Source organism: Vigna radiata, chromosome 7 (genome assembly GCF_000741045.1).
Source record: "Vigna radiata var. radiata cultivar VC1973A chromosome 7, Vradiata_ver6, whole genome shotgun sequence".
Lineage (NCBI taxonomy): Eukaryota > Viridiplantae > Streptophyta > Magnoliopsida > Fabales > Fabaceae > Vigna > Vigna radiata.
Genome location: NC_028357.1, coordinates 39,502,724 through 39,527,176, shown reverse-complemented (window position 1 = coordinate 39,527,176; position 24,453 = coordinate 39,502,724). Strand labels below are relative to the sequence as shown.

The window sequence follows — 24,453 nt, the reverse complement described above, 5'->3', positions numbered from 1 at the left end:
GACGTCTATAACAACATAGTCGTCGGTTAGTGTCATTTTAAACCTCTTCATATATTCATGTTGACGTCGGTTTAATCATAGGAGGACGTCTATACAGAGTAATTAGACGTCGGTGTGTGTTTAAGCAGACGTCTATAGAGACGTCGGTGGATATCTGTAACCGACGTTGAGTTGGACGTCAGTTACGAGGAATTTCGACGTCCCATAGACGTCACCCGTTTAGACGTCGGATGTGAAAATGACGTTAAAAGCTCAAATTAACCGATGTTAAACAGCGTTTTTGCACTAGTGTTAAATCCTAACTTTAACTAAAGTAGGTTACAGTATTATATCTTATTGGAATATTTTATTTTTACCGATACACCTCATTTATAATTAAAACAATTTATTTTTTTTCTTAATGAGAAGATTAAATAAAGATATTTTGAGTCGACTCTCAAACAGTCAATGGAGCATGAGTTTGGTCTCATTAATTTCTTTTTTACTTGATTATAAAAAGAATACTATAGAATTAAAGGGGATGATGATATTTTCATAACACTTTTTGACAACTTTTTTTACAATGGGACACGTGTCATTAATTTATTGGTCTCTTTGAATTTACGTTTAAAAAAATATTTAAAACGGACCAATCATAAACTGTTACATATGCGTTATCAAAAAGTTATTAACACTTTTTCCAATTAAAAATTTGTTTTCTGTTGTAGATCTTTCCTTGTATTTTAAATTCCCAAGAATTGATACAAACAAAAGAACCCTAAGAGTGTGTTCACTTGGGAGTGATTGGGAGAGAGTGATTGAATGAATTTGAGGATAATTTTTTTTTTTTTTTGTTTATTTGAGTGAATTTGGAGGTAAACGAGAGTATATTTTGAAGTAAATTTTTTTAATCTGTCATATAAACTAAATCATACACCAATTCTCACAAACTTTACTTCAAAATATACTCTCGTTTACCTCCAAATTCACTCAAATAAACAACAAAAAAATTACCCTTAAATCCCCTCAAATCCACTCAATCACTCCTCCTATCATCCCAAGTGAACACATTCTAATGGAGTGTCTTGTTTCACCTTTCCCTAGAAAGAAGATAAAGGAGAAGAGTGAGAAACCAAGTAAAATTGACATCCATTTTATCTCTTTGGCATCCGTTTAAAAACGGATGTTCATATCCTTTAACGGATCCGTTTAAGAGTTTACACGTTATTTTAGAATTTAATTTAGAGTTGATTATGTATCTCAAACACAAATGCAGTGCATCTTCATCCCTTTTACCACTGCACCTTCAAGCACAACCGATACTGACCACTGACATTCTTATAGAACAATTCCTTCCACCATCACTTGCAACCTCTCACTCTCACATCACAATAAAAAAAGAGAGGAGGAAGAATTATAACCTTTAAAAAGAAAGAAGAATACAATGAAACAATACGAAGTGAAATATTATAGAGGAAGAAGAACTTTTGTGCCGCTACCATGTATTTATGTAAGAGATTGGAGTAAGTAAAAATTCAAAATTATTAATGTTAAAAGTAAAAGAGGATAAATCAGGAATAAAAAAGTAGAAGGAGGAATAAAAGAGAAACGAGGAGGTGGTGGAAGAAGGGGGTGATGGTGGAGGAAGCAACACCTCGTGCTTATCTAGTCTGACCCAATGTTTAGTTAATTAATTGTTTCTACCAGCCCACAATAACAGAAAAAAAAAATCTGTAACACCCTTCATCATTACACCACTGGGATATTTTAGAATACTCGTTTCGAAAGATATTGTATACATTCACAAAAAAAAGTTTATTTTTGAAATTAAGTCATACTTCAGAACGCTCTGGTGGGAAAAAATTATTTTAAAATTTTCGAAAAAATTATTTTAGAAAGTTTCGGAAACATATAAATTATGTTAGAAATATATGATATAATTGGAAAGTTAATTTCATAGAAGATAAAAGGGTTATTTTGAAAACTTTGGTGGTACACGAAAAAATTGTGGGGGTATGGAGGTGCAGGAAGTAAAAAAACCTTTCTTAAACGAATCTACTTTTAAAATTTAAATTATATCAAGGAATCCTTTTTAGTTTTAATATATTGATTTTAGGCATAAATTATAATACATATGATCTAATGAAATATTTGTATCATAATATATTATTTTTATAGAACATAATTATTATTCTATAAATTAGTTGGTGTATAAGTTTTCTACATAAATTATTATAAGTCGTCAGATTTTTTAAAGTCCATATCAGATAAAAAGGAAAAAGCCTTAACTAATAATCAAACTAGACATTTAGCTTTTATACTATATTTATTTATGTTAAGTCTAACCTAATCTTTTATCTATATGTGTTTGTTTGTGGTGGTTAAGAACATTAGAACAAGTTTAAACAATATATTTTTTCTGACATTTCGGAATGAGAAAATTTAGGTAAACTTGCTCAACATATCGATATTTTTAAATAATATTTTTCATTTTCTTTCTTTCTCTTTACATTTCTCATGTTTGTATTGAATAATAATTAATCTCGAGCTAACTAATTGCAAATTCCATCGAAATAATGCGTTTTATCCTAACCATGGAAAATAAACTTGTCATCACACACATTTCTTCCATTTCATTTCTGCATCTCTTTATTTCCCTTTTTATGGTTTTCATGAGAGAAAAAAAAAAGAAAATTAGACCAAATTTATATAACTAACAATTACATTCTGCATTGAGAAAACCGACAGAGAGAGACGAAACAGACACGTGGCGGGTGATTCTGACTCAGACGAAGCTAAAGATACACGTGGAGGGAATAATTAAGCATATCACAAACAGCATCATAAGAATAACAAAGTTTAAGATAATCGAGTTACACAGTTACACACCAAATGGTAATCGGGTGGGTCCCTCAGGCGCCGGGCGCTGCATCCTTCACCTTGCTCTGCAAATAGCCACCGTATTCTCTGGCGTAGTCTTTGACGTGGCTGGCGGTGTCGTATATGCGGCTCCGGGCGTAGTCGACCCGGTCGGAACCGGGTGGGTGGAGGCCTCTGAAGTAGCGGTACGTCCAGGACAAGGCGGCGACAAGGGCAACCGCGAATCCACAGACGGAGAAGAAGCCCGCGGTAATGACGAACAAGATGATGGTGGCTGGAACCCAGACGGGGCTTGATACGATGATCAGAGGCGTGAAAAAGATGAGACCGAGAATGGCGCCTGTGAGGGTGAGCCCCGCCAGGAGGAGAAAGACGGAGGCGGTTATGAGAAGGGTGAAGATGCCGCCCAGGTGGGCAGAGTTGGGGCCCCGGTCTTGGAGCTTTTGGAGGAACGCGGCAGAGAGGGAGGGTCTCTGGGCCTGGGCTTGGGCCGGGCTTGGATATTGGTCCGCCATGCCTGAAGGTTTGAACGTTGTGTGTGTGTGTGTGTGAGAGAGAGTGATTGAGGGAAAAGAGAGGTAATGAAGGAGAGGTGTGGTGTGAGATTGAGAAGGGCTATTATGGTGACATGCAAGAGGATACGTGTTGGATCATTGCATCACATTCAGACTTTTTCTTTTCTACTTTTTCTCCAATAACAATCTTCTCTTTCTAATACTACAATATTATTCATTTTAAATTTTTGGGTTACATATTTGTAAACATATATATGATTAATGAGAGATTATTTAAATTTTTTAATTACATAGGATTAGTCAAAATTATAAAATGTTCTGTTAATCAAAATTATAAAGTGTTCCAGTTAATATTAAATTTGTGACAGATTTCTTTTAAAGAAATATATTTGAAAAGGAAACAGATTTTACCATAGAAAAACCCAAAAACTCGGGTCTTTTGAAAGCCCACAACATAACAATTTCTGTGGGTCTCATGAACCGTAGCAAATCTTTCCCTCCCTACTGTAACTGTAGACATTTTCTTACACATGCATAGATGGAAATTCATCTTGTCAATAAATAGCAATCTATCCCCTCAAAGTGAACATTACAATAAGTAAGTAACCTTGGTTAATGAGAAAATGGTTAATATCCTAACACAAACCTCATTTGTTGGACATGAATGGTAACATCAACATTTGATTAATTTTTTTTTTCATAGATGAATTTTATTTACTTTACCCTGATTGAACTGCTCAATTTACGGGAACCAGATCCAATGAATAAGAAAATGTGAAAGTAAAGTGATCAATAATTTCTAACAATGTGTTTTAATAATTTACTGTCTTATTCTATTTGTTTTTATTTCATGTAGATATTTTTCACTATTTTCAATATTGAAATCTTATTCTTAACATTCAATTAGTTATTAATCTTTACATTTAACGTTATAAAAATAATTTAAAAGTAAAATTTAATTTATTATTTTCTTTCTTATTATTGTGAGGAGTGAAAGAAGGTTTTAATTTATGGTCTGATTTCTTTGTCATAAGTGATTGACATTGTATGATAGTTGGGCCGACAAATTATTTTACCATTGTAAATACAAAACTTGCTGACATCAACATATTTATCTGGATAGTGATATTTATGTTTTTGTTATATTTATGTTCTTAGTGAATTAGTTTATTCTCTTGTTTGTATCTGATTTTTTTCTCTCTAATAATCTCCTAGATGGTCTGAGGAGGTGAGGATATTTTTTTGAGCAGATAAAAGATGACGATATGTATAGACAATATAAGTAATTTATGTGTTTAGATAAACATTTAGTCTCTGTATAGAAACCCTTAATATTATAATATTGTTATATATATGAAGTTTGGTATTATGATTATGATAGGATAAGTAACGATATTTTATATGCTTTATGTTAAGTTAACTTTTTTGCTTATTAAATATGTATGCCTTCCATTGTAGTGTTAAAATTATTAAAAATCAGATGTTATATCTTATAATCATATATAATTCTTAATATTTATATTATATTTAATTTTTAATATGTATCTATTTTAAAATATTTACAATATTTTAATTATAAATTAGGAACATTTGTATTTTTAATATTTATTATCTTTTTACTTATATTTGTTTAAATTTTGTCTGAATTATATATTATTATAAAATTATAAATATTATCAATTTATAATATAGTATATTATAAATATTTAAAAAATAAATTTACACAGACCATGTTACTAATAATATAATATAAGGTTTAATAATCTCAAAAATATTTTTTTTAGTTTCATCTTATTTCTTTTGTCTCAATTCAATTTTACTCTCAATCCACATATATTATAAATATACGTGAATACTAATTATTTATCGCGAATTTTAATGTATTCGAATTTTTTTATCATCCTTAATTCAAATCGTCTAACCACAAACAACTTTGTCATTATTAATGATGAGGGAATGTAATAGTCTAGCTATTTGCAAACAATGATATTCTTTCAAAATAGTTTTTGTAAAAATACGAAGAACTTAAAAAAAAACAATAAATCAAGATGAAGGTCTAAATTTCTATTAAAAATAAACAAAATTCTACATCACTTATCTTTTTATCGTGTCACGTTATTTAAAAAAGTTACATATGTTACATTAATGTATTTTTAACACTAGTTAGCCAATTTAACAGAAAAAAACTAATTGTTTTAACTTTTTAAAAGAATCCAATTAAAATATAAAAAATATAAAAGACAAAAACAAAATAAAGAATTATAAATTATAAATATCATTACTCTATAATATAATGTATTGTAACTATTTAAAAAACGGATACGCATGTTACTCATACTATAATATATAATAAATATTTAAAGATACGGATAGATGTAATAATAATAATAATAATAATAATAATAATAATAATAATAATAATTAATAAATTAAGTAGTTAATAAATAAAAATTGGATTCCCGCCTCCCGGGCAATGAAATAACGGCCAGAACGTAATGACAACGCAACTTTTGAGGAAAAAAATCCTTCAATTTCAAATGAACACAAACCCTAATTTCCCTTTTCTATAACAAACTCCAAATCTTCAGTTAACTGAAACATACATTGCCTCTTTCATCCTCACATGGATTCAACTCGTGTCTCTCATAGCCTTGGGGATCCCAAAATTCGTCAAGTTGGTTTCTTTGTTCCCGAATCCTCCACCACCGATTCCCACAAGATACTGCCGCCAAGTCATCTTTCCGTTCCGGAGATGCAGAATTCCGTCCATGGCCAAGTGACATCTCGGAGCTATGATCCCTCGGAAAACCGAAACCTTGAAACTGGCATTGGTACACATGAAATTCTCATTTATTTGTTCAATGTTACTGTTGTTGTGCATGCATGATTCATGAATTATACTCTAATTATTGATTATTGACGTGTTTTTTTCTTTCATGTATTAGAAAAGAGGGAAGATGAAGAGATAGAAGTTATAAAATCAAGTTCAAAGCCGCTGAAAGAAAAAACTACCAAAGCAGAGAGGCGAGCCTTGCAAGAAGCACAGAGAGCTGCTAAAGCTGCTTCTTCTAAAGGTCGATTACGGTTTTCTGTGTTAATTACAATTTGTTCTCTCCCTTGTACTTTGATCATGACTAAAATTATGAGTATAATTGATTAAATCATGGCCGTTAGTTTAAAGTTCAGATGGTATTTGTTGATTGATTACTTCTCTGCATACATTTTTGTCTAAACTATAAATTTTAACATATTAGATTGAATTATTCTTGTTTTCTTACTGGAATTTTAGAGTGATGTTGGATTATGAATCCTGTTACAATGAAACTCATGTAATTTTAGTTCGTGGTAGTGTGGTTTCTATTTTTGGTTGCTCATATTTGAGGGTGTCGCATTTTTTTTTTATCTCTTTTACTTTGTTTTCTGATAGTATTTGATGAAATTCTATAAATTTGTGTTAAGTTTGCATCATGTCCTTTGTTTGGCCTTGGCCATGAAAGAGAGATATGGAATTCTGCCTTATATAGTGCAGTTGCAGTACTCAGGAGCTTTAATTACTTTGCATCCTTTTATATAGTCTGTGTACCTGTGCTTAGCTTTTGGTCATTTTTCTTACAGTTGAGGGAAGTAAGGCTGTTGCTGGGACTGGTAGAGCTGCCTTGGGTAAAAGTACAAAGCAGTCTTCACAAAAGAAAGTTGGTCCTTCTTCTCCAGTGGCTGCTGATAAAAAAGCAGGAGATCGTCCTATAGATAAAGACAGGAAAAAGGATGCTCCTCATCAACGATTGCAATTTGATGATGAAAGCCGAATGGAAAAGGCTAGAAGGCGTGCAGTAGTCAATCCAACTAAATCTAGAACCGGAGTTGAATTATTTCAGCATTTGCCTCAATATGAACATGGGACCAAGCTTTCTAATCTTGAATCAAAGTTTTTCCACCTTGATTTAGTGCAACCTTCTGTTTTTGAGGTACTCTTTTGGAATTAATTCACATGAGGTCTACTTGTAGACCAGGACATTGTGATCTAAAAAATAAATGCTGACAACTGTTTATTCATGATAGTTAATTATTTATGGCTGTATATATTTGCTCTGTTGTCCACTTGTCTCTTAATTATTCTCATTTCATATTGAATCTCACTACTTTTAATGCCTTGTGGTTTATTTTTTAAGACCTTGATGCTATCGAGTATTTAACTCAAACTGTATGTCCTTTGTTTGCATGCTTCAAATTATGTTAACCAATGTAAATATACCCAGTGTGTTGGGCATTTACCCTTCTTCCTTTGGATGAGAGTTCTCATCAAAATGCTCATTCAAACCATTTAATTTTTTTTTTTGAGATTCTGTAGCCAGTGGTTTGTATACTGTCATGACTGGTTAGTATGTATGAGTCAGATTTGACATGAAATTGCTTATGGAGCTTTGAACAGCATAGGTAGTTCTTCAATTTAAATGAGTTTTTTGTATGTATGAAAGTAAAGTCAAAACATAAATAGCAATTCAAACATGGTGCTCATTTTTGTCTTGTTTAATTTTCAGGTAGGTCTTCGTTATTCAGCAGGAGAAATATCAGGGGGTAATGCTCGTTGTATAGCAATGCTAAGAGCACTTCAAGATGCCATTAGAGATTACTGCACAGATCATGAAAAGGCCCTTGTTAGGAATTTAACAGCAAAAATCAACAGTTCTGTTTCATTCTTTGCTGAATGCAGACCACTTTCAATGAGCATGGGAAATGCAATTAGGTTTGTAAAGAGTCGTATTGTTAACCTGTCTTTAAATTATTCTGAGTTTGAGGCAAAAACAACTCTGTGTTCAGATATTGACCGGTTTATAAATGAAAAAATAGTTCTTGCTGATAAGGTGATTGTCCGACATGCTTTTACAAAGATTAAGGATGGGGATGTGCTTCTCACATATGGATTGTCATGTGTTGTTGAGATGATTCTTTTATATGCCCATGAACTGGGTAAAAAGTTTCGTGTTGTCGTGGTCGATTCCCAGCCAAGGCTAGAAGGTCGGGCCTTGCTTCGTAGGCTAGTGGCTAAGGGTCTAAGTTGCACATATACTCATATAAATGCTGTTTCTTATATCATGCATGAGGTCACACGAGTTCTTCTGGGAGCTTCTGCAGTTTTGTCTAATGGAACTGTATATTCAAGGGTTGGGACTTCTTGTGTTGCAATGGTGGCTCATGCATTTCGTGTTCCTGTATTGATCTGTTGTGAAGCATATAAATTTCATGAAAGGGTGCTACTGGATTCAATATGTTCTAACGAACTAGGTATATTTTGTTGTAACAGCTTGTAAAATATGTTGTATTTTGCCTTTGGTATAAACTGTCTTTATGTTTCAAGAAGGGGGATTAGGATGGACTTTTTCTTTTGCAATGCAAAAAAAAAAAAAAAATGGGGGCATCTTCATCTCAATTCAATTCAATTTAAGCACTTTTAATCGTCGGCTTTATACATGCTCTCATATTTTGGTAAAGGAGTTGGAAGTTGTCTGTTGATAAACTTCAATTGCTTGCAGGTGACCCAGATGCTATTGCCAGGGTTCCTGGACGAATGGGTGTCAATTATCTGGATAATTGGGCCAGTGAAGACAATTTGAGGCTTTTGAATTTGATGTAAGCTTAAGATATTTTCTTTGTATGAACACCCAATTCCCCAAGAAAAAATCGAAAGATTACCACTGATTTATTTTTCCTGACAGGTATGATGCTACTCCTTCAGATTATGTGTCTGTCATTGTAACAGATTATGGCATGGTAAGTTAATTCTTGATGCTAGTATAGGGTGAGACTGGGTCCATCAGTCGTCACCTGGTACATTATATTTAGCTTTCCAAATCTATTTGCATACTTTGTTGACTGCTTCATACACATTTTTAAATCAATCGATTTTTAGAATTCTGAGTACTTGTTGGCAAAACTTTTAGAATTTTGTTTACTTTTGATTGATCTTTGGTCTCTATACTTTGTGAACTTAAATTCTGTTATCTTTTTCGTTTGCAAGAACGGGTTGAAAGGGGAATAGAGCCATGCTGGTGTTTTTGAAACAAATGTAGTTTTCTTCCTTACATACACTTCAAGACACCTCTACTATGCTTCTTTTCACCTGAACCTCTTACATCATAAATTTGAGTTCTCGTTTTTAAAATGAGTTGTCATGCTCACCCTTTCTTTTTTTCACGATGGCTTTGCTATTATATTTATTACTTTTTATATTTTTAAAATTCCTCAAGTTATTAATTTCTTGTTACCAAAAAGTTAATTGATTTCAATTTTTTCCTTCTAATTTTAGAATTAACTATTTTTTTCTCTTAAATTCTGCATTAAAGTTTTTTCTTTTTTTGTTTCAACCTCAGCTACTGGTCCCGGATATGATCCCCCCACCCAATTTAAGTTGCTTATATTTTATTTATTTGAATTAATCATACATTACTTTTTTTTTTAATTTCAAATATTTTAGAATATTCATACGATGATACACATGATACTTGGTATCTTTTATTTTCCTTTGAAGCTTACCAGTTTCCAAAACTTCCATTTACCCATTTACTCTCGTTTCTGTCACAGCTTCCTCCTACAAGCGTGCCTGTAATAGTTCGTGAATATCGACAGCATTTGTTGATGTAGATATGGAAAAGTCAGAAACTGGTGTTAACAGCCTTGCAATCGATTTAGATTAATGGAAATTTTTTATATCTAATTTTAGTAAATTGTTTAGGCTTTCAATTCCCCAGCATCAGCAATTTCGGAGGTGCACTTATTTTCAATTATATAATTATTTATACTCTGCGTTGTAATAATTGATATTGATGTGTCGAAGAAATAACAGGATCTCAGTTGAGGCCATCGTGCATCATCTTGTACTATTGAGTCATATTTGTACAACCCATTAGTTAGTTTCCTATGTTTATTTTTATCAGCACTCGGCAGCATGCCGAAGCTGAGATAATGTATCACAACGTCAAGTCTGAAGACGACGGACATATGACTCCTGGGATATTATTATAATAATGAAATGTCACTTACATAATATTTTGCTTTTCTTACTGATTTAACTGTCATTTTCCCCGTGTAAAATATATATTGTCTTTTCAGTCATGGTTCTAGCTAGATCCAAACAACAGAATTATTAAGGGACCCTATTTTTTAAATATTTTTGAAGTCTTCCTGTAAGTGTTTGATATGTAGCCTCGGTCTCAATGGTGTCAGCTCAAGCATACGTTTTCTGTGTGAAGTGAGGACACAAAAATTGGCACAAAGCGGGGAGTCCATTACTTGATGCATATTTGATTTTTCTCTGGGTTAGTAATTTTCAGAACTGTACATCATAATTATATATTAATATGATACAACGAGAAGTACTTTAAGAACAAAACACCCACCACTTAACCCTTCTAAGTTGAAGTGGCGACGGCCCAAAGTCAACATATAATCTAACAGTGACAGTAATGAAGCCCGATTAATTAATCAATTAATCTGTAGCCGTTTCCATCTTCTATCATTACTTTGGCTTCTTATCAGAACTTGCAGGACTATTATCTGTTGCAGCAGCTGCTGCTGCCAATTCCATCAACCGCTCATAATCTATTTCAGTGGATTTAAACTTAAACTTGACGCCAACCTGAATCCATGACTTGATACAAAGAATTGCCTGTGTGCTGTCATGTGGCATACAGATTCGTTGCTTGTCAATTTCATCACCCTTGCCACAGAAAAGTTCTTCAGGCACAACTGAAGTTGCCTGCACAGCCAGGAAATCTCTAGCCATAACAGATAGTCGAGGGTAGCGTGTACTGTTGACCTTCCACCACTCTAGAACATCTGTTGGTATTGGAGCTGGAGCCTCTGAAAGGTACTGTGTAAGCTCATCAGTAGCAGAACTCATGGTTGTCCTTCGCTTCTTGCGTGCAATTTCCTCTGCAAAGGAAACGCTTCCTCCTTCTTCAATTTCTTGAGCATTGTATCCAGAACTCATGGATGAGAAATGGCTGGTAGAATAATTTCTTATAAAATGGGATCTCGCATCGTCCAAAAAAGTTTCCGAGTTTAAACTATCAGGGATCAGCTCTCCCTTTATTCGAGGATCTAGAATTGCAGTCATATAAGTGAATATGTTGCAAACCTGGTGGATGTAGTTTCTGGCCTTTTTAGCCATTTCCTCTGCAGCATTTTTTAGCCAGTCTGGGCTGTGGCGCGATTCTCTGCAGGAATTAATGGTCTCTGATATGTGATCCATGAAGAAAAGCACAAGCCCAACCGTTGGCACCTTACTTGTGCAGATGTTGTTTGTGGTTTTGTAGAATGGTTCAAGATATTGATGCATGATGCTAACCACACTTTTGTCAGAAGATCCCAGCAGCATCCTGCTGCCTAGCATTTCTTCGTATTTTCGAATAACAGCATCCACTGATTTACCTGCCTGCACCACAAAATATACACCTTATTTTACTCTTGTTCCATTGTTCTGATTTCGATGGAAATGGCCATGCATGAGATACATCACAAGACATCTTAATTCCTATGATTCAATTTACACGAGTGACGTAACAAGCTACATTGTTGTAGTAAACAAATCGAAAAAATCAACATCAATACACAGGCTGAATTCATCACCAAACACAGAAAATTTCTTACAGTTAGCAGACGAGCAAATTTGGGTCACTTGATGCACGTAAAGTTATTCCAAATATAAGTTGTCTTGAACAACATTGGTACTAAAATGCAAGAATTATCTTTTCCTTTAGATTCTTGTGCGCAGTAACTAAAAACAGGTGAAAATACAATGGTCTACCTTGCGAACAAGATCAAGCATTTGGTAGTTTCCACTCCACCTCGCTGAAATATCAAGAGGAAATTTCCAGATGCCTTCTTGATAAGCAGTGGATATTTGAATAAAATCCTCAGAGATCACTGGTGAGGCATTTAACTCTATTACAAACTCCCGTATCTTAGAAATTACTTGTTTTGCAGATCTCAATCCATCATCTATTATCACATTCAAAGTTCGAGCAGCACAGGGAATATAACAGAAAGGCCCTATTTTCTGGCCATCTAAGTCCTCTTTCAAAGTATGGCAAGCATGCATAGCACTTGTACTATTGTCGTGGGTACAGGACAGAATTCTGGTTTCAATATTGTAAAATTTGAGAACTTTTACGAGGGAACGATATATCTCTGTACTCCCACATGGATAAGGAATTCGACAGATATCAAGAAGCAATTTCTGGAAGCACCAGTTTTCGTCGATCCATTGACATGTCACACTCATATAGTAAATCTGTTCAAAGGAGGTCCAGAAATCAAGTGTAATGGACAACTTTGAAGAAACCTGTTCCAACAATGCTCTTACATCTTCCCTCATGCTTCTGAAGACTTCATCAAGTACAGTTCTATACTTGTCACTTGGCCAGAGTTGTATGGAAGGATTCAAAAATTTGTAGGAATTCACAAGCCACTTCTCTTCTAGAATTGAAGGTGGGAGAGCAGCTAGAACAAGCCACCTAACGAGCAACCAATTTAGATGATCATAATCCACCTGGTTTGCTTTTCCTTGAGGCTGTGACTTCTTCACCACAGTGATAGGCCTTGCAGCTGAATTGTTGACAGCGTCACCTGACTTGTCATAACCTGGATGGCGATTAGCAAGATGCCTTCCCAGATTGCCTTCACGAACAAAGGAACATTAGTACATATACAAGTAAGGTCATTGCATTCTGAGAAACTGATCATTTTGATGCTCAATCTTAAAGTTGGTATTAAAAAGCTGTCCTAGTAAACTAAGGAGAGAGTTTTTATAAATTACTCTTTGACTTCAACTCTCACCGAAACAAGCTCCCAAGCTCTTAGCATCAGTGTGAACGAACTTATAAGATATTTTCGAACTTGGCCTTTTAATTATTTTATATTTGAACTGGGCTCTAGGTTCAAACTTGACCTTAGTTATTTTAGGCTCATACTTAGCTTTTGAATTGTTTCAGGCTTATACTCAACATTTGAATTTCCAATCAACATTATTCTTCTGAATTCGATAAACTTGCTTTAATATGTGAAAATTCCCTTCACATGTCTGCAAAATTCTAAAGATGTGTTTTTGAACCTTTCATGCATATAAAATAACTCTACATACAACCTTATACATTAAATGATGACCAAAATTATAAATTTACGTAACACACCATATCACTATAAACGATAGAAGAAGTTTTTTTTTTTTTTTGTTTAAATCAGCATATATTTTGGGTGCTAAAATTGGATTTGATCAAACTTTAAACATAAACTGAAATAAGAAAAATGAAAGAGAGAAGACGGGAACGGTTTAGTTGATGAGATGACAAAATCTTATATTAATCGTTACATAACAAAGTTCCATCGGTGTGCATTATTGTTTGAGGTTTCGTGGCAAATTTAGAATAGGTTAGGCTTGATTATTATATGTAAACCTAAGTGATGAAAAGATATTCACGACCCCATTAGAAAAGAAAGACACAAGGTAATATGATGAGTAATATAGAATGATGCAGAAAGTAACCTGTAGCGGTTGCAATGGAATAGCTCTGTCCACAGAACTTGCATCTGCGAGTCTTGCCATCAACAGCTGTCTCAAAGAACTTCAAATACACTGATGTCATTGTTTTCTTTCTGGGCTTCAGGGAAGTGACGGGACCTGGCTTGTCTGAACAAGCCAGCCCAATATTTACAGGATCCATGTTTGAAATGAGTGCCACATCCATAACGGATTTTTGGTCGTCCACTAAAAAACAAAAACACAACTAAGCCACATAGAATGCTGCAAACCAGGTCCATTTCTTTCAACTTTAATTTTATACTGTTTTTATACCATCATTTAATGAAAAGGCAGTTTATATGCAGTACAACAAAATCCATTAAATTTATCATCCATAACCGTTAACTGTTGAATTAGAGAACAAACCTTCATCAAACTGTTTACTCATTTCATTGATCATACATTATGTTGGAAATATAGTTGATAAGTATGACTTGATGGATTCCTTATTAAAACAAGCACACAATCAAGTAGTACACCAGAACTCCAAACACAGTCAGTCTTCAATAAATTTGCTTCATTTTCAACAGCAATATTACATGAACAAGTTTAATTTTTTTTTGCAACCCAGTTGGTTATAGGCAAGAAACTGTTGAAATACCTTTGTAAGCAGTTCTGTAGTGGTTGTTAACGCCAGTCCAGTCCATGTAATTAGCATCACCAACCGTCACCTGTCTGATCAGCAAGAAACACAGCATAAGAGCATGTGATACATAATATTTATTTCTGTGACAGTGTTGGTATGGTTAAGAGAGTAGTATTGTGGTGGCGTCAAAAGAAAATAGGGAATTGGACATACCCGTGTGGGAGAGTTCATGAGACTCATAATTCAATTTTGGCGGAGAATTGAGTTGCAATTGAAATCAGAGAGAGCGATGATTGAAGCTGATGAAGATCGGCGTGGAGTGGATCGGAGCCGAAGAGAGAGAAAGAGAAAGCGGCGTGGCTGAGGGTTGATGAGATCTGCACTTGTTAGCTTTAACACGGCTTCGCTAAAGCCTAAAACTATTTTTGGGAATTATTTATTCATTTATTTATTATTACTAGAATGAGAAAATAAAAAATAAAAATAAAAAACCACGTAGCAATAGGAATAGTAATGAAGGGAGTTGAGTTTGGCTTTTGGAGCCATCAGCTAGCTTTCACATAAGCCCAATGTCACTAGCATTAGTCACTCGGCTCCCTTTTTTTTTTTCAAATTTGGGTTTGGGTCCTCTTTTTTCTCCCTAAGCCATTTTTCTACATCCACCCCTCAAATTTCAAATTTTGGAAATAACTATTTTGTTTTTGTAAATGTAATTATCAATGTCTTTTTTAAAACTTATAATCCTTTATGCTGGTTTCAAATAAACAAAATTTTTTTTAACAAAATTTAAAATGTCATACTTTATATAAAGATTTGGTAATGTATGATGAATGCTTAGGAAGGATTCAAAGATTTTGTGGTGCATTTGAAGATTTGAAGACTGTGATAAACGATTTTGGAATTATTTATTCATCACGATTTTTGTTGAATATGCTAATAATGTATGATCATATAAAAGTTTGTTAAGACTTTAATAAAGTAGTATGTATACAAAGAGGATACATCTATTTGGTGTTTTTTTTTTCTTAATTACTACATTTTAGATTTAAATAATAATTCATAATAAAAAATTATTTTTTCAATTTATCATTTTAGTAATTTTTTTAATTCAAATTATTGCTAATTATAAAAGAATTATTTATTCTTTTTTCAACCATTTTTTTAATTTAAATAACTAATCATAATAAAAAAATTATTTACATTATATTATTATTTTAATAAGTAAAATTTATTTTGTTTATAGTTATATATATAACTATATACATCTTTTATTTTTTAAATTTTATTTCTTTAATTATTATTTAATTTCTAGATATTTAAAAATGTACACACATTTGTGTTTACGTTTAGAAAGTATAATAAATAATATTAATGGATTATGGTTAATTTGTATGCTAAAATTGTTTCTAATTGTATGCTTAATTTTCAGTACGGAAATTGCTTGTTTGAAATAAGAAGAAATTATCTCAAAGTAACATGAATATTTTAATTTATTTTAAAGTTGAAATTTATAAATAATAAATCAAGAACACTTTGAAAAAATTATATAAACTTGATTTAATTTTTTTATATTTTATTATAATTATTTTATATTTTATCATTTTGTTTACTTCACATTGGTTGTAGTGATATATTAATAACTTTTCATAAGCTTAAAGAATAATTACACAACCTTCTTTGGGAGCTTAAAGACTAATTATTACGTTTTACAACATTATTGTCATATTTTAATAATTACATTTGTTTTGAATATATATATATATATATATATATATATATATATATATATATATATATATATATATATATATATATATATATATATGTGTTTGTTAATTTACTGAGGTTTTTTAGTTAGTACATTTTAGTAAAGCGTACCAAATTTTAGGTTACAAAATATCCTTGTCAAAAAAGAAAATCAATTTTAAATCTAAGGATATTTTAATAATTTTAAAATTTAATTTAAAATAAAAAATAAAAGATAATTATTAAAAATTCTGATTCATCAACGTAGAAGAGAAGTTATTAACTTTTATTTTATTTTTAATTTTAAAAAATAACTACCTTTTAAAAAATATAATGGTTTAGTTTATTTTAAAAAACAATTACCTTTTAAAAAATATATAATAAAAGCTAATAACTTCTTTTTTTAATAACTACCTTTTATTTTTTTTATTTTAAATTAAAATTTAAAATTATTAAAATATCCTTGAATTTAAAATTGGTTTTCTTTTTTATTAAGATGTTTTTGTAACCTAAAACTTAGTATACTTCACTAAAATATACCAATTAAAACTCTTTTTGTAAATGAACAAACTCCATATATATATATATATATATATATATATATATATATATATATATATATATATATATATATATATATATATATATATATAACATTTTCTTAAATAACGTATACAATCGAATTTTGTAAATGCATATTAATGTATATGGATATCTGGGAGTTGTAAACAAAAGGAAAAGTAAGACTTTCCAAATTTGGCTGAAAAAAATTATAAATAAGATTATTTAACTTTTCTCTTAATTTTTTATTATTATTTTCAAATAAACATGAGTCAGGCACAGACACAAATATAAGCGCAAAAAAATGGACACAGGTACAAATATATAAGACAGGAGTTGTCCCGTTTGTAAATATGACTGTAGTTAAGCTTCAGTTTCCTTTTTTCACAGATAATATTTTATAAAATAGTAATATTTTATAAAATTTACAAAATTGATAGTGTAGAATTATTAAATAAAATAAAGTGGAATAGAATTTGAAAATTTTAATTTTATTTATTATACTTCGTATCTTGCTCTTAATTTTACTTATTATTTACAAATACATTTTTTATTTATTTTATTATTATGGATATATTCATAATTTTTTTAAAAATCCTATTAATTTTTTAAAACAAACTAATCTGGGGGAATGACCAATCACTTTTGATTTTTTCATCAGTTATCTTGGATGTTTGAAGATTTAAGAAGTATATTTTTTTGGAGTTTTGTGTTTTTCATTTTTAATGTAAAAAGGAAAAATAGAATTTTAAGTTTCTAGCAATGCATGTGGTATTATCACTTTATCAATGCATTTCTCAATTTACATTCATTTTAGTATAACATGTCTATACTCCTTTTTAGTGTCTATTTTAATATTACTCTACTATTGTTTCTAACCTGTGCAGTTTTCAATCCAGTCTTTCTTTTTCATTGTGTCTGACCCATTGGAATTTGCATTCATAGTCTTGTTATTGTAGGTTTGCTGAATCCAAAACTGGTAATGTCAGATTTTGCATATCATGGCCAGTTTAACCTTGAACATATCACTTGTAGTATCATCCTTCTTATTGCTAGACTCCTTTTCATAATAAACTTTCCACAAGATATTACACACAAACTACACAAAAACAAAACCATCTAATTAAGAATGACATCAGATAGGAAAACTGCACACAAAAGATGCGGTTCAATATGACAGCAGCTTCTTGATTCCTGCCTTTTGCTCTGATGTCAACTTTGCCGGGAATTTGATGTTGAATTTGATTCTAAGATTACCCTTCTTTGAAGGATCTTTTGAAATTGGCATCCCTTCCTTTGGGACAACCTCTTCATAGTTTGGATGAATAACATTGTTAATGGTAATGTTTAGAGCCCTTCCATCCAGTGTTGTAAGATGAACAGTGTAACCTGTAAGAGCTTCTGCAAGTGACACTTTTTGTGTCACAACCAAATCGTTACCATCTCTAGTAAAGACTGGGTGAGGTTTCTCATCAATAACAAACACAAGATCAGAAGCAATCATATTTGGAAGCTCATTCCCTTTCTCTGTGAATGTGATCTTTGTTCCCTTCTTCCACCCTGCTTTAATTTCCAAGGTCAATATCTCCTCCACAGGTAAAGTTTTCCTGCAAACAAGAAAAATATAGAATGTAGGATGATAGTCTAAATTGTTTATGTTTGATTTCTCTTGTTTTTAGCTGATGTTATGATTACATTATTATGATCATTAAGCTATTTGCCCAACTACCATATAATTGTGACTTACCAATTGTGCAAGCAAACTACTACCCCACACAAATCCCATAACACAAGTATCCATTAACTTTTTTAACATATACCAGACAAAAGTAACCATATCAGAGATTCTTCACTTATTATTACTACATTTGTAAATTGCAACAATACATAAAGAAGAGGACTTACCCACTTGCATCAGCAATCTCCCTTGAGATCTTCATTTTTTTGGTAGTGCCCTTATAGAGCTCTTCAAGGGTGCAAGGTAACCTCTTCTCTATAGGAGGTGCCTTGCGTGGACCCTGATTCATTGGCCCTCCTTCTGCAAATGGACCAAACATACCATTGCCAAAAACTCCACCGAAGGAACCACCCCTCATGCCACCACCACCACCGCCACCAAATGAGCTTGGGCTTGAAAACCCGAAAAACTCAGAAAAAATGTCATTTGCGTTTCTTGGATTGAACCTGAATGTTGTTGGACCATCCCCAGTTTGGAAGAAAGTTGTGCCACCAGCATCTGGAGGTGGTACTTGCCCTTTAAGCCCTTCTTCTCCGTACTGATCATAAATTGCTCTTTTCTGGGGATCACTCAAAACCTTCACCAAACCAATACACCAACTTAGATTCTACATTAGACAAAACCATTTTGCTCATAAATATGAAAAGTGACATCTATATTACCCTATTTTTTATGTTTAGTAATCCCCTTAAAAAATAAATCATTCCAATATTCTGGATTTCCATAAACTAAAGTTTAAGAATTCTTTTATAAAAGACAAAAATCATATCTAAGACGTTTCAATATACAAAATGGTGAGAAAAAGCTATTTATTTTTACAGTACAGAAAAAATAAATTATCTTATTTAGAAGAAGGCGAAAGTTTAACCTAAATAAACAAATTAATCCACAGTCCCTGTTTGAAGAGAACAGACATCCATGATCAGAAATTGAACAGAAGAAGTTTAAGGGAGGAAAAGATAAGCAACCTCGTAGGCTTCAGATATCTGCTTGAACTTAGTCTCAGCCTCTTTCTTATTAGTTGCATTCTTGTCAGGGTGCCATTTCATTGCAAGCTTTCTGTAAGCTTTCTTCAAATCTTCATCCGTGGCATTCTTGTCGACCTGCAAAATTTTATAGTAGTCCACACCCATACTCCTTCACTGTGGAAATAATTGTGTTTTTGGGAATGACCTTCAAGGTTCAAGCTTGTTAACTACCTTGTTAATGGAATCTGTTATAGGTATCTTCTGCCAAATTGGGTTACACTGAATACAATATTAGAAGAGGATGAGAACGAAAAAGATTATTCTAGAAAGAACCAACAATACCAGAGGAGTATAGAATCTTCGAGCTTTTATAAGCATGTGCCACCTGTAGTTTATTTTTTAATGGGCCTTCACCAATACTTGTTTATTTTAGTTGTTTTAGCCCACTTTAATGTAAATTTAATATCACATCATAAAAATATTGCGTAGTATTTATTAAATCATAAATCGTATTATTAGTAAATAATGTTCAATTTAAGTTTTAAATTTAAAAATGGACTAAAATGATTGACGTTTTAATAATTTAAGGGAAAAAAAATTCATAATCTTAAAGAAGAATAATCAATGAGTGTTCATAATTCTAAGAACTAGTTTGATTTACTATTTTCATAAAATGGTTGCGATTATAAATTGTGAGTGTTCATCTTCTTCAACTTACTCTATATACAAACTTACCTGAACTAAAATTTAAATTATAATTAATATTACTTATTCTTAAATTAATCTATTAAAACTTTATGTAGTATTTATGCGATTAATTTTTGTTTTCAAAATATTAAAGTAACTGATAAAATGTTTTAGGAGGCCATGAAGTATGAATAAATATTGCATGGAAAAAGAATAATTTATTAAAGCAACTTCAACTTGGTTGCTGATTTCATGGCAAGATCAACTGAAGTGGAGCCCACATGGGCCGAGGTTTGACCAAATTCAGAAGCTCACTGTCAACTTTGGTCCCACAAATCCCATGTTGCAGAGTGATTCCAGCAAGAACAAATAAAGTAAGAGTAATTCCAGAACTAGAACCCTTTTCCAGGAGATAACTGAACAAGTTATTGAAGACCGAAATCACCAATACATGTCAGGTAGAAGATTATGATCCATGATCACAACTCTATTGCACTCATTTAATATCTCTTAAGATTCAGAACGTTCAAGTTCACATTCATTGCCATGGTCCATGGATTAGAAATGAGACATAAATATGCAGATGCAAGGTCCCTTGAGCATCGACCCAGCAAGATAGAAATCAGAAGAAAATAGAATATATTGAGAAATCAAAATATGAGAATTAAAGATGTATATATATCAAAATTTTCAAAATCATTTTTGTTTTCATCTCAAACAAGCAGATCAACGTAACTTCAAGAAACTGGACGTGAACTATACTAATGACAAACTCATTTAAACTAAATAAAAATATGAGCAAGGACATCTATAACTATCAATGACAGGTAAATGAAGAAAATCGATTTCATTTAGTGTACACAGTACTAGAAAAAATGACACTGCATTATTTTTCTTCAGATCCCTTAGGCAACATACGCCTCTCTGTTACATTGTGGAGATTTTCTTCATGTTTAAATACTTGCTGTCGGTAGAAACCATGCATACGATCAAAAAGCCGCTTCTTCAATGACTCAAAAGCCAGATCGAATCTTTCTAGTTGCTCCATGGCATTTGCATTATACAAGAACAATCCATAGTACAGATCAAAACTATCTCCAGCAGTATTTTCCACCAAACTCAATAATGTCTCGTAACCCTTTGTGTCAATTGGCGTTGCTTCCAACGTTAGTTTTTCTAAAAATCTTCCAGTAGTATGCGTGATAAATTGTGATCCAGCAGCATGCCAGTCATGTTCTGCACATGACATTTCAACCATTCGGCATCCTTCACTAGAAAAAATGTCCAGAAACCGATCACATCGTGAAGTTCTTGATTCATCTTCTCCTATTCTAACCTTATCATAAACAAAAGCAAGACCGTTCCACCCGTTTTTTCCACTCTCTGGCCCGAACATAGGATGCGTGCAGAGAATATCAAAATCATGTGACAAATGTTGAAGAAACAAATTTCTAGGAAATTCTTTGACAGAAAGCACATCAACAAATAAAGTATTTCTCTTCAATCTCTGCACAGGCAATGATTTAAGAACTTTCTCTGTGGAAAGGATTGAAGTGCAAAGTAAAATCACTTCTGGATGTTGTTCAAAAAGATCATCAACATTATTAAAATATGAAGCCCCCATTTCCTCAGCCACATGAGAGTAGTCCGATCTAGAGTATGCTAACACTTGATGACCATGACGCACAATAGCTTTTGCAAGAAACTGACCAAAATTGCCGAAGCCAATAATTGCAATCTTGAGCTTTGCGCTGCCTTCAGATTGGCTTGAAATATTTGGCTTGTATTTGTTGAGTTCGGTAACATCACCAGATCTGATGATTAGCATAAAACGTAAATATAAATCAGACTTGATAGACTAACCCCAAATAAAACAAAAATAGGGACAACTTCAATCTTTCCAAAAAATGGTCATTATTTATTATCAATTGCATGCAAAAACAGTCTCTAACCCTGTTCCATCACGTAAACATTAAGCCAATTCAAAACCAAAAAGAACAAAAATCAAAGAAAGCAAAATTTCCCTTACATCCCCAAATTTAAAATTACAAAATCCAAATTCAAGTCCCCCTTAATGTCCTAACCAACATTGAGATTTGGGTAAAATAGTCTATACATTGTGTCATTTAATCACGCTATCATTCAATAACAAATGATCATATACAGTAAGTTTAGCTTCTTTTTTTCCAGAACCATCATGAAAGTCAACCGTGATTTTAACCTAGCAATGCATAAACATAAAAAACGAGGTTACAATAAACCTTTAAACAAATATACACCTAAGTTCTTTGGAGACGCGTGATAGTACAGGTGCAAATCCATTTAGAGCATTCACGAGCTTTGAGTTGTCTGCAGACTGACTTGAATCATTTGTCTGGCATTTGTCAAGTTTAGCAACATCATCGGATCTGAAGATTAGCATAGGATTTAACTATAAATTAGACTTCATCGGAAAGACCAAATATAGTAACAATCTCAATCCTCCCTACAAATGGTCATTATTTATTATCAATTTCAAAACAAGAAAAATAGCAGAAACCATAGCAACAAAGCTAACCTACCCTTAGATCCCCGTATAAATGAACCAAACTCATGTCCCAATAATGTACTAAACAACACCATAACTTTTACCATAACCATCTTAAAAGTCAAGTCATATGTATCATGATCATCTTAAAATTACCATGATCTGTGATTGCAAAGCATTGCAAACAAACGAAGCACATAAATTATAGTATGTCTTTGAAAAACAAAGGAACACCTGTGTTCTTTGGAGAGTACTGATAGCATAGGTACCGATCCATTTTGACCCTTCGTGAGCAGTTTATACCCATAGTCATCTGGTAAACTCTGCCCCTTTCCAATCCCAGCATTATCAAACAGCTGCTCCCTCACAACACCATGCAACCGCCCCATTAGCTGTTTCCGCAAATCCTCGAAAGCGAAATCTAACCGCTCCAACATCTCCAGCGAATTCTTATTAAACATAAACAACCCGTAGTAGAGATCAAAACTATCTCCAGCAGTGTTCTCCACTAAATTGATCAAAGACTCGTAACCTTTGGTGTTAATCGGAGTGGACTCCAACATCAGCATCTCCAAAACCCTCCCAACGGTGTGCGTGATGAACTGCGACCCCGCGGCGAACATATCGTGATCGGCGCAACACATTTCCACCATTCGGCACCCTTCCCTCGCGAAGATGTTGAGGAACTTCTCGCACCGATCGATTCGGCTGTCGTCGTCGCCGATTCGAACCTTCTCGAAGACGAAGGGGAGGCCGGTCCACGCGCGAGGGGCGCTTTGTGGACCGAACATTGGGTGCGTGCATAGGATATCGAAATCGGAGGGGAGCGCGTGAAGCAAGAGGTTTTTGGGGAACTCCTTGACGGAAAGAACGTCGACGAAGAGTGTACTGCGTTTGAGGCTGTGGAGTGGGAGAGTGTGGAGCACGCGCTGTGTTGAGATGATGGAGGAGCAGAGGAGGATGACTTCGGGGTGCTCCTCGCAGAGGTCGTGGGGGTTGTGGAAAAACGTGACGCCGAGTTTGCGGGCCTGGTCGGTGTAGTCGGAGCGGGAATGGGCCAGGACGGTGTGGCCCTGTCGGACGAGGGTTTGGGCCAGGAACTGGCCGAAGTTGCCGAAGCCCACGATGGCGATCTTCAGCCTCTGGGCGTCGTGGAACTGTTGGGCCACTCTGGACTCGTAGTCAAAGGGCTGGGCCGCATCGATGGCGCGAATGCGGAGGGGCCTGTGGGCGCGAACGCGTGAAGAGAACGCATTGGAAGAGGAGAATGGAAGAGCGCTAGGTTTGAGATTTCGGCGAGTAGTTGTTGAAGGCAATGAAGTTGACGGCTTCGGTGATGACGGCGCCTGAAAGGTTGAAACAGCCACCATTGCTGATGGGAACCGAATCCACGGTAAGAGACACCAACCTTAAAATTTAGCGGCGACAAGTGGCTCTCCACCACCTTAAAAATTATTATGTCTTTCTTTTAATGTTATGCACATGGTGCACATTTGTTGGCTTATAAGAAGCAAACATTAACTTTGTGTACAAACTTTTAAGAACATCCCTAGTGTATTTTAAATGTATAATTATGTTAAATAAGAGACATTTTCATAATTATTTTTCTTTAATATGACCTTAATGAGAAAAAAAACAATTTTTACTTCTTAATTTAAAGATTTCACATTTTTTAGTTTCTAAATAAATA

At 33.3% G+C, this 24,453-nt stretch overlaps 5 protein-coding genes across 6 annotated transcripts; 1 reads left to right on the top strand and 4 right to left on the bottom strand.

Moving 5' to 3' along the window:
* Positions 1-2,663: 2,663 nt before the first annotated feature.
* Positions 2,664-3,521, bottom strand: LOC106767816 (oleosin 1). Its single transcript, XM_014652769.2, has one exon. The coding sequence runs from the start codon at positions 3,372-3,374 to the stop codon at positions 2,892-2,894; it is 483 nt and encodes a 160-aa protein (XP_014508255.1). The 5' UTR covers positions 3,375-3,521; the 3' UTR covers positions 2,664-2,891.
* A 2,348-nt stretch (positions 3,522-5,869) lies between these two features.
* On the top strand, positions 5,870-10,084 carry LOC106767128 (translation initiation factor eIF-2B subunit delta). Its single transcript, XM_014651961.2, has 7 exons — positions 5,870-6,205; positions 6,320-6,448; positions 6,990-7,339; positions 7,913-8,657; positions 8,906-9,002; positions 9,089-9,143; positions 9,954-10,084. The coding sequence occupies exons 1-7, from the start codon at positions 5,998-6,000 to the stop codon at positions 10,011-10,013; spliced, it is 1,644 nt and encodes a 547-aa protein (XP_014507447.1). The 5' UTR covers positions 5,870-5,997; the 3' UTR covers positions 10,014-10,084.
* Positions 10,085-10,651: 567 nt separating this feature from the next.
* On the bottom strand, positions 10,652-14,966 carry LOC106769405 (zinc finger BED domain-containing protein DAYSLEEPER). 2 transcript variants are annotated; one of them, XM_014655013.2, is made up of 5 exons: positions 14,750-14,966; positions 14,552-14,625; positions 13,915-14,136; positions 12,178-13,049; positions 10,652-11,805 (listed from the first exon to the last, which is right to left on the bottom strand). In XM_014655013.2, the coding sequence occupies exons 2-5, from the start codon at positions 14,595-14,597 to the stop codon at positions 10,888-10,890; spliced, it is 2,058 nt and encodes a 685-aa protein (XP_014510499.1). In that variant the 5' UTR covers positions 14,598-14,625; positions 14,750-14,966; the 3' UTR covers positions 10,652-10,887. The 2 variants fall into 2 exon arrangements, with proteins under 2 accessions (XP_014510499.1, XP_014510498.1); XM_014655012.2 differs by having other exon boundaries at positions 14,552-14,621.
* Positions 14,967-17,808: 2,842 nt separating this feature from the next.
* LOC106767493 (dnaJ homolog subfamily B member 13) lies at positions 17,809-19,858 on the bottom strand. Its single transcript, XM_014652398.2, has 3 exons — positions 19,550-19,858; positions 18,749-19,158; positions 17,809-18,450 (listed from the first exon to the last, which is right to left on the bottom strand). The coding sequence occupies exons 1-3, from the start codon at positions 19,712-19,714 to the stop codon at positions 18,012-18,014; spliced, it is 1,014 nt and encodes a 337-aa protein (XP_014507884.1). The 5' UTR covers positions 19,715-19,858; the 3' UTR covers positions 17,809-18,011.
* Positions 19,859-20,915: 1,057 nt separating this feature from the next.
* LOC106765463 (arogenate dehydrogenase 1, chloroplastic) lies at positions 20,916-24,250 on the bottom strand. Its single transcript, XM_014650099.2, has 3 exons — positions 22,998-24,250; positions 22,516-22,644; positions 20,916-22,050 (listed from the first exon to the last, which is right to left on the bottom strand). The coding sequence occupies exons 1-3, from the start codon at positions 24,131-24,133 to the stop codon at positions 21,123-21,125; spliced, it is 2,193 nt and encodes a 730-aa protein (XP_014505585.1). The 5' UTR covers positions 24,134-24,250; the 3' UTR covers positions 20,916-21,122.
* Positions 24,251-24,453: the final 203 nt, after the last annotated feature.

Bases quoted from the DNA above. Each gene is read 5' to 3' on its own strand.
- LOC106767493 (XM_014652398.2), bottom strand. From the start codon at position 19,714: ATGGGTGTGGACTACTATAAAATTTTGCAGGTCGACAAGAATGCCACG. The intron at 19,159-19,549 runs GTTGCTTATCTT...GGTTTGGTGAAG, and splicing joins AGATATCTGAAGCCTACGAG to GTTTTGAGTGATCCCCAGAA. The intron at 18,451-18,748 runs GTAAGTCCTCTT...TCTTGTTTGCAG, and splicing joins GAGATTGCTGATGCAAGTGG to GAAAACTTTACCTGTGGAGG.
- LOC106765463 (XM_014650099.2), bottom strand. From the start codon at position 24,133: ATGGTGGCTGTTTCAACCTTTCAGGCGCCGTCATCACCGAAGCCGTCA. The intron at 22,645-22,997 runs GTGTTCCTTTGT...GCTAATCTTCAG, and splicing joins GTACTCTCCAAAGAACACAG to ATCCGATGATGTTGCTAAAC. The intron at 22,051-22,515 runs GTGTATATTTGT...GCTAATCATCAG, and splicing joins CGCGTCTCCAAAGAACTTAG to ATCTGGTGATGTTACCGAAC.
- LOC106767128 (XM_014651961.2), top strand. From the start codon at position 5,998: ATGGATTCAACTCGTGTCTCTCATAGCCTTGGGGATCCCAAAATTCGT. The intron at 6,449-6,989 runs GTCGATTACGGT...TTTTTCTTACAG, and splicing joins TAAAGCTGCTTCTTCTAAAG to TTGAGGGAAGTAAGGCTGTT. The intron at 9,003-9,088 runs GTAAGCTTAAGA...TTTTCCTGACAG, and splicing joins TTGAGGCTTTTGAATTTGAT to GTATGATGCTACTCCTTCAG.
- LOC106769405 (XM_014655012.2), bottom strand. From the start codon at position 14,776: ATGAGTCTCATGAACTCTCCCACACGG. The intron at 14,622-14,749 runs GTATGTCCAATT...CTGATCAGACAG, and splicing joins TCATGAACTCTCCCACACGG to GTGACGGTTGGTGATGCTAA. The intron at 11,806-12,177 runs GTAGACCATTGT...TTTGTGGTGCAG, and splicing joins TGCTTGATCTTGTTCGCAAG to GCAGGTAAATCAGTGGATGC.
- LOC106767816 (XM_014652769.2), bottom strand. From the start codon at position 3,374: ATGGCGGACCAATATCCAAGCCCGGCCCAAGCCCAGGCCCAGAGACCC.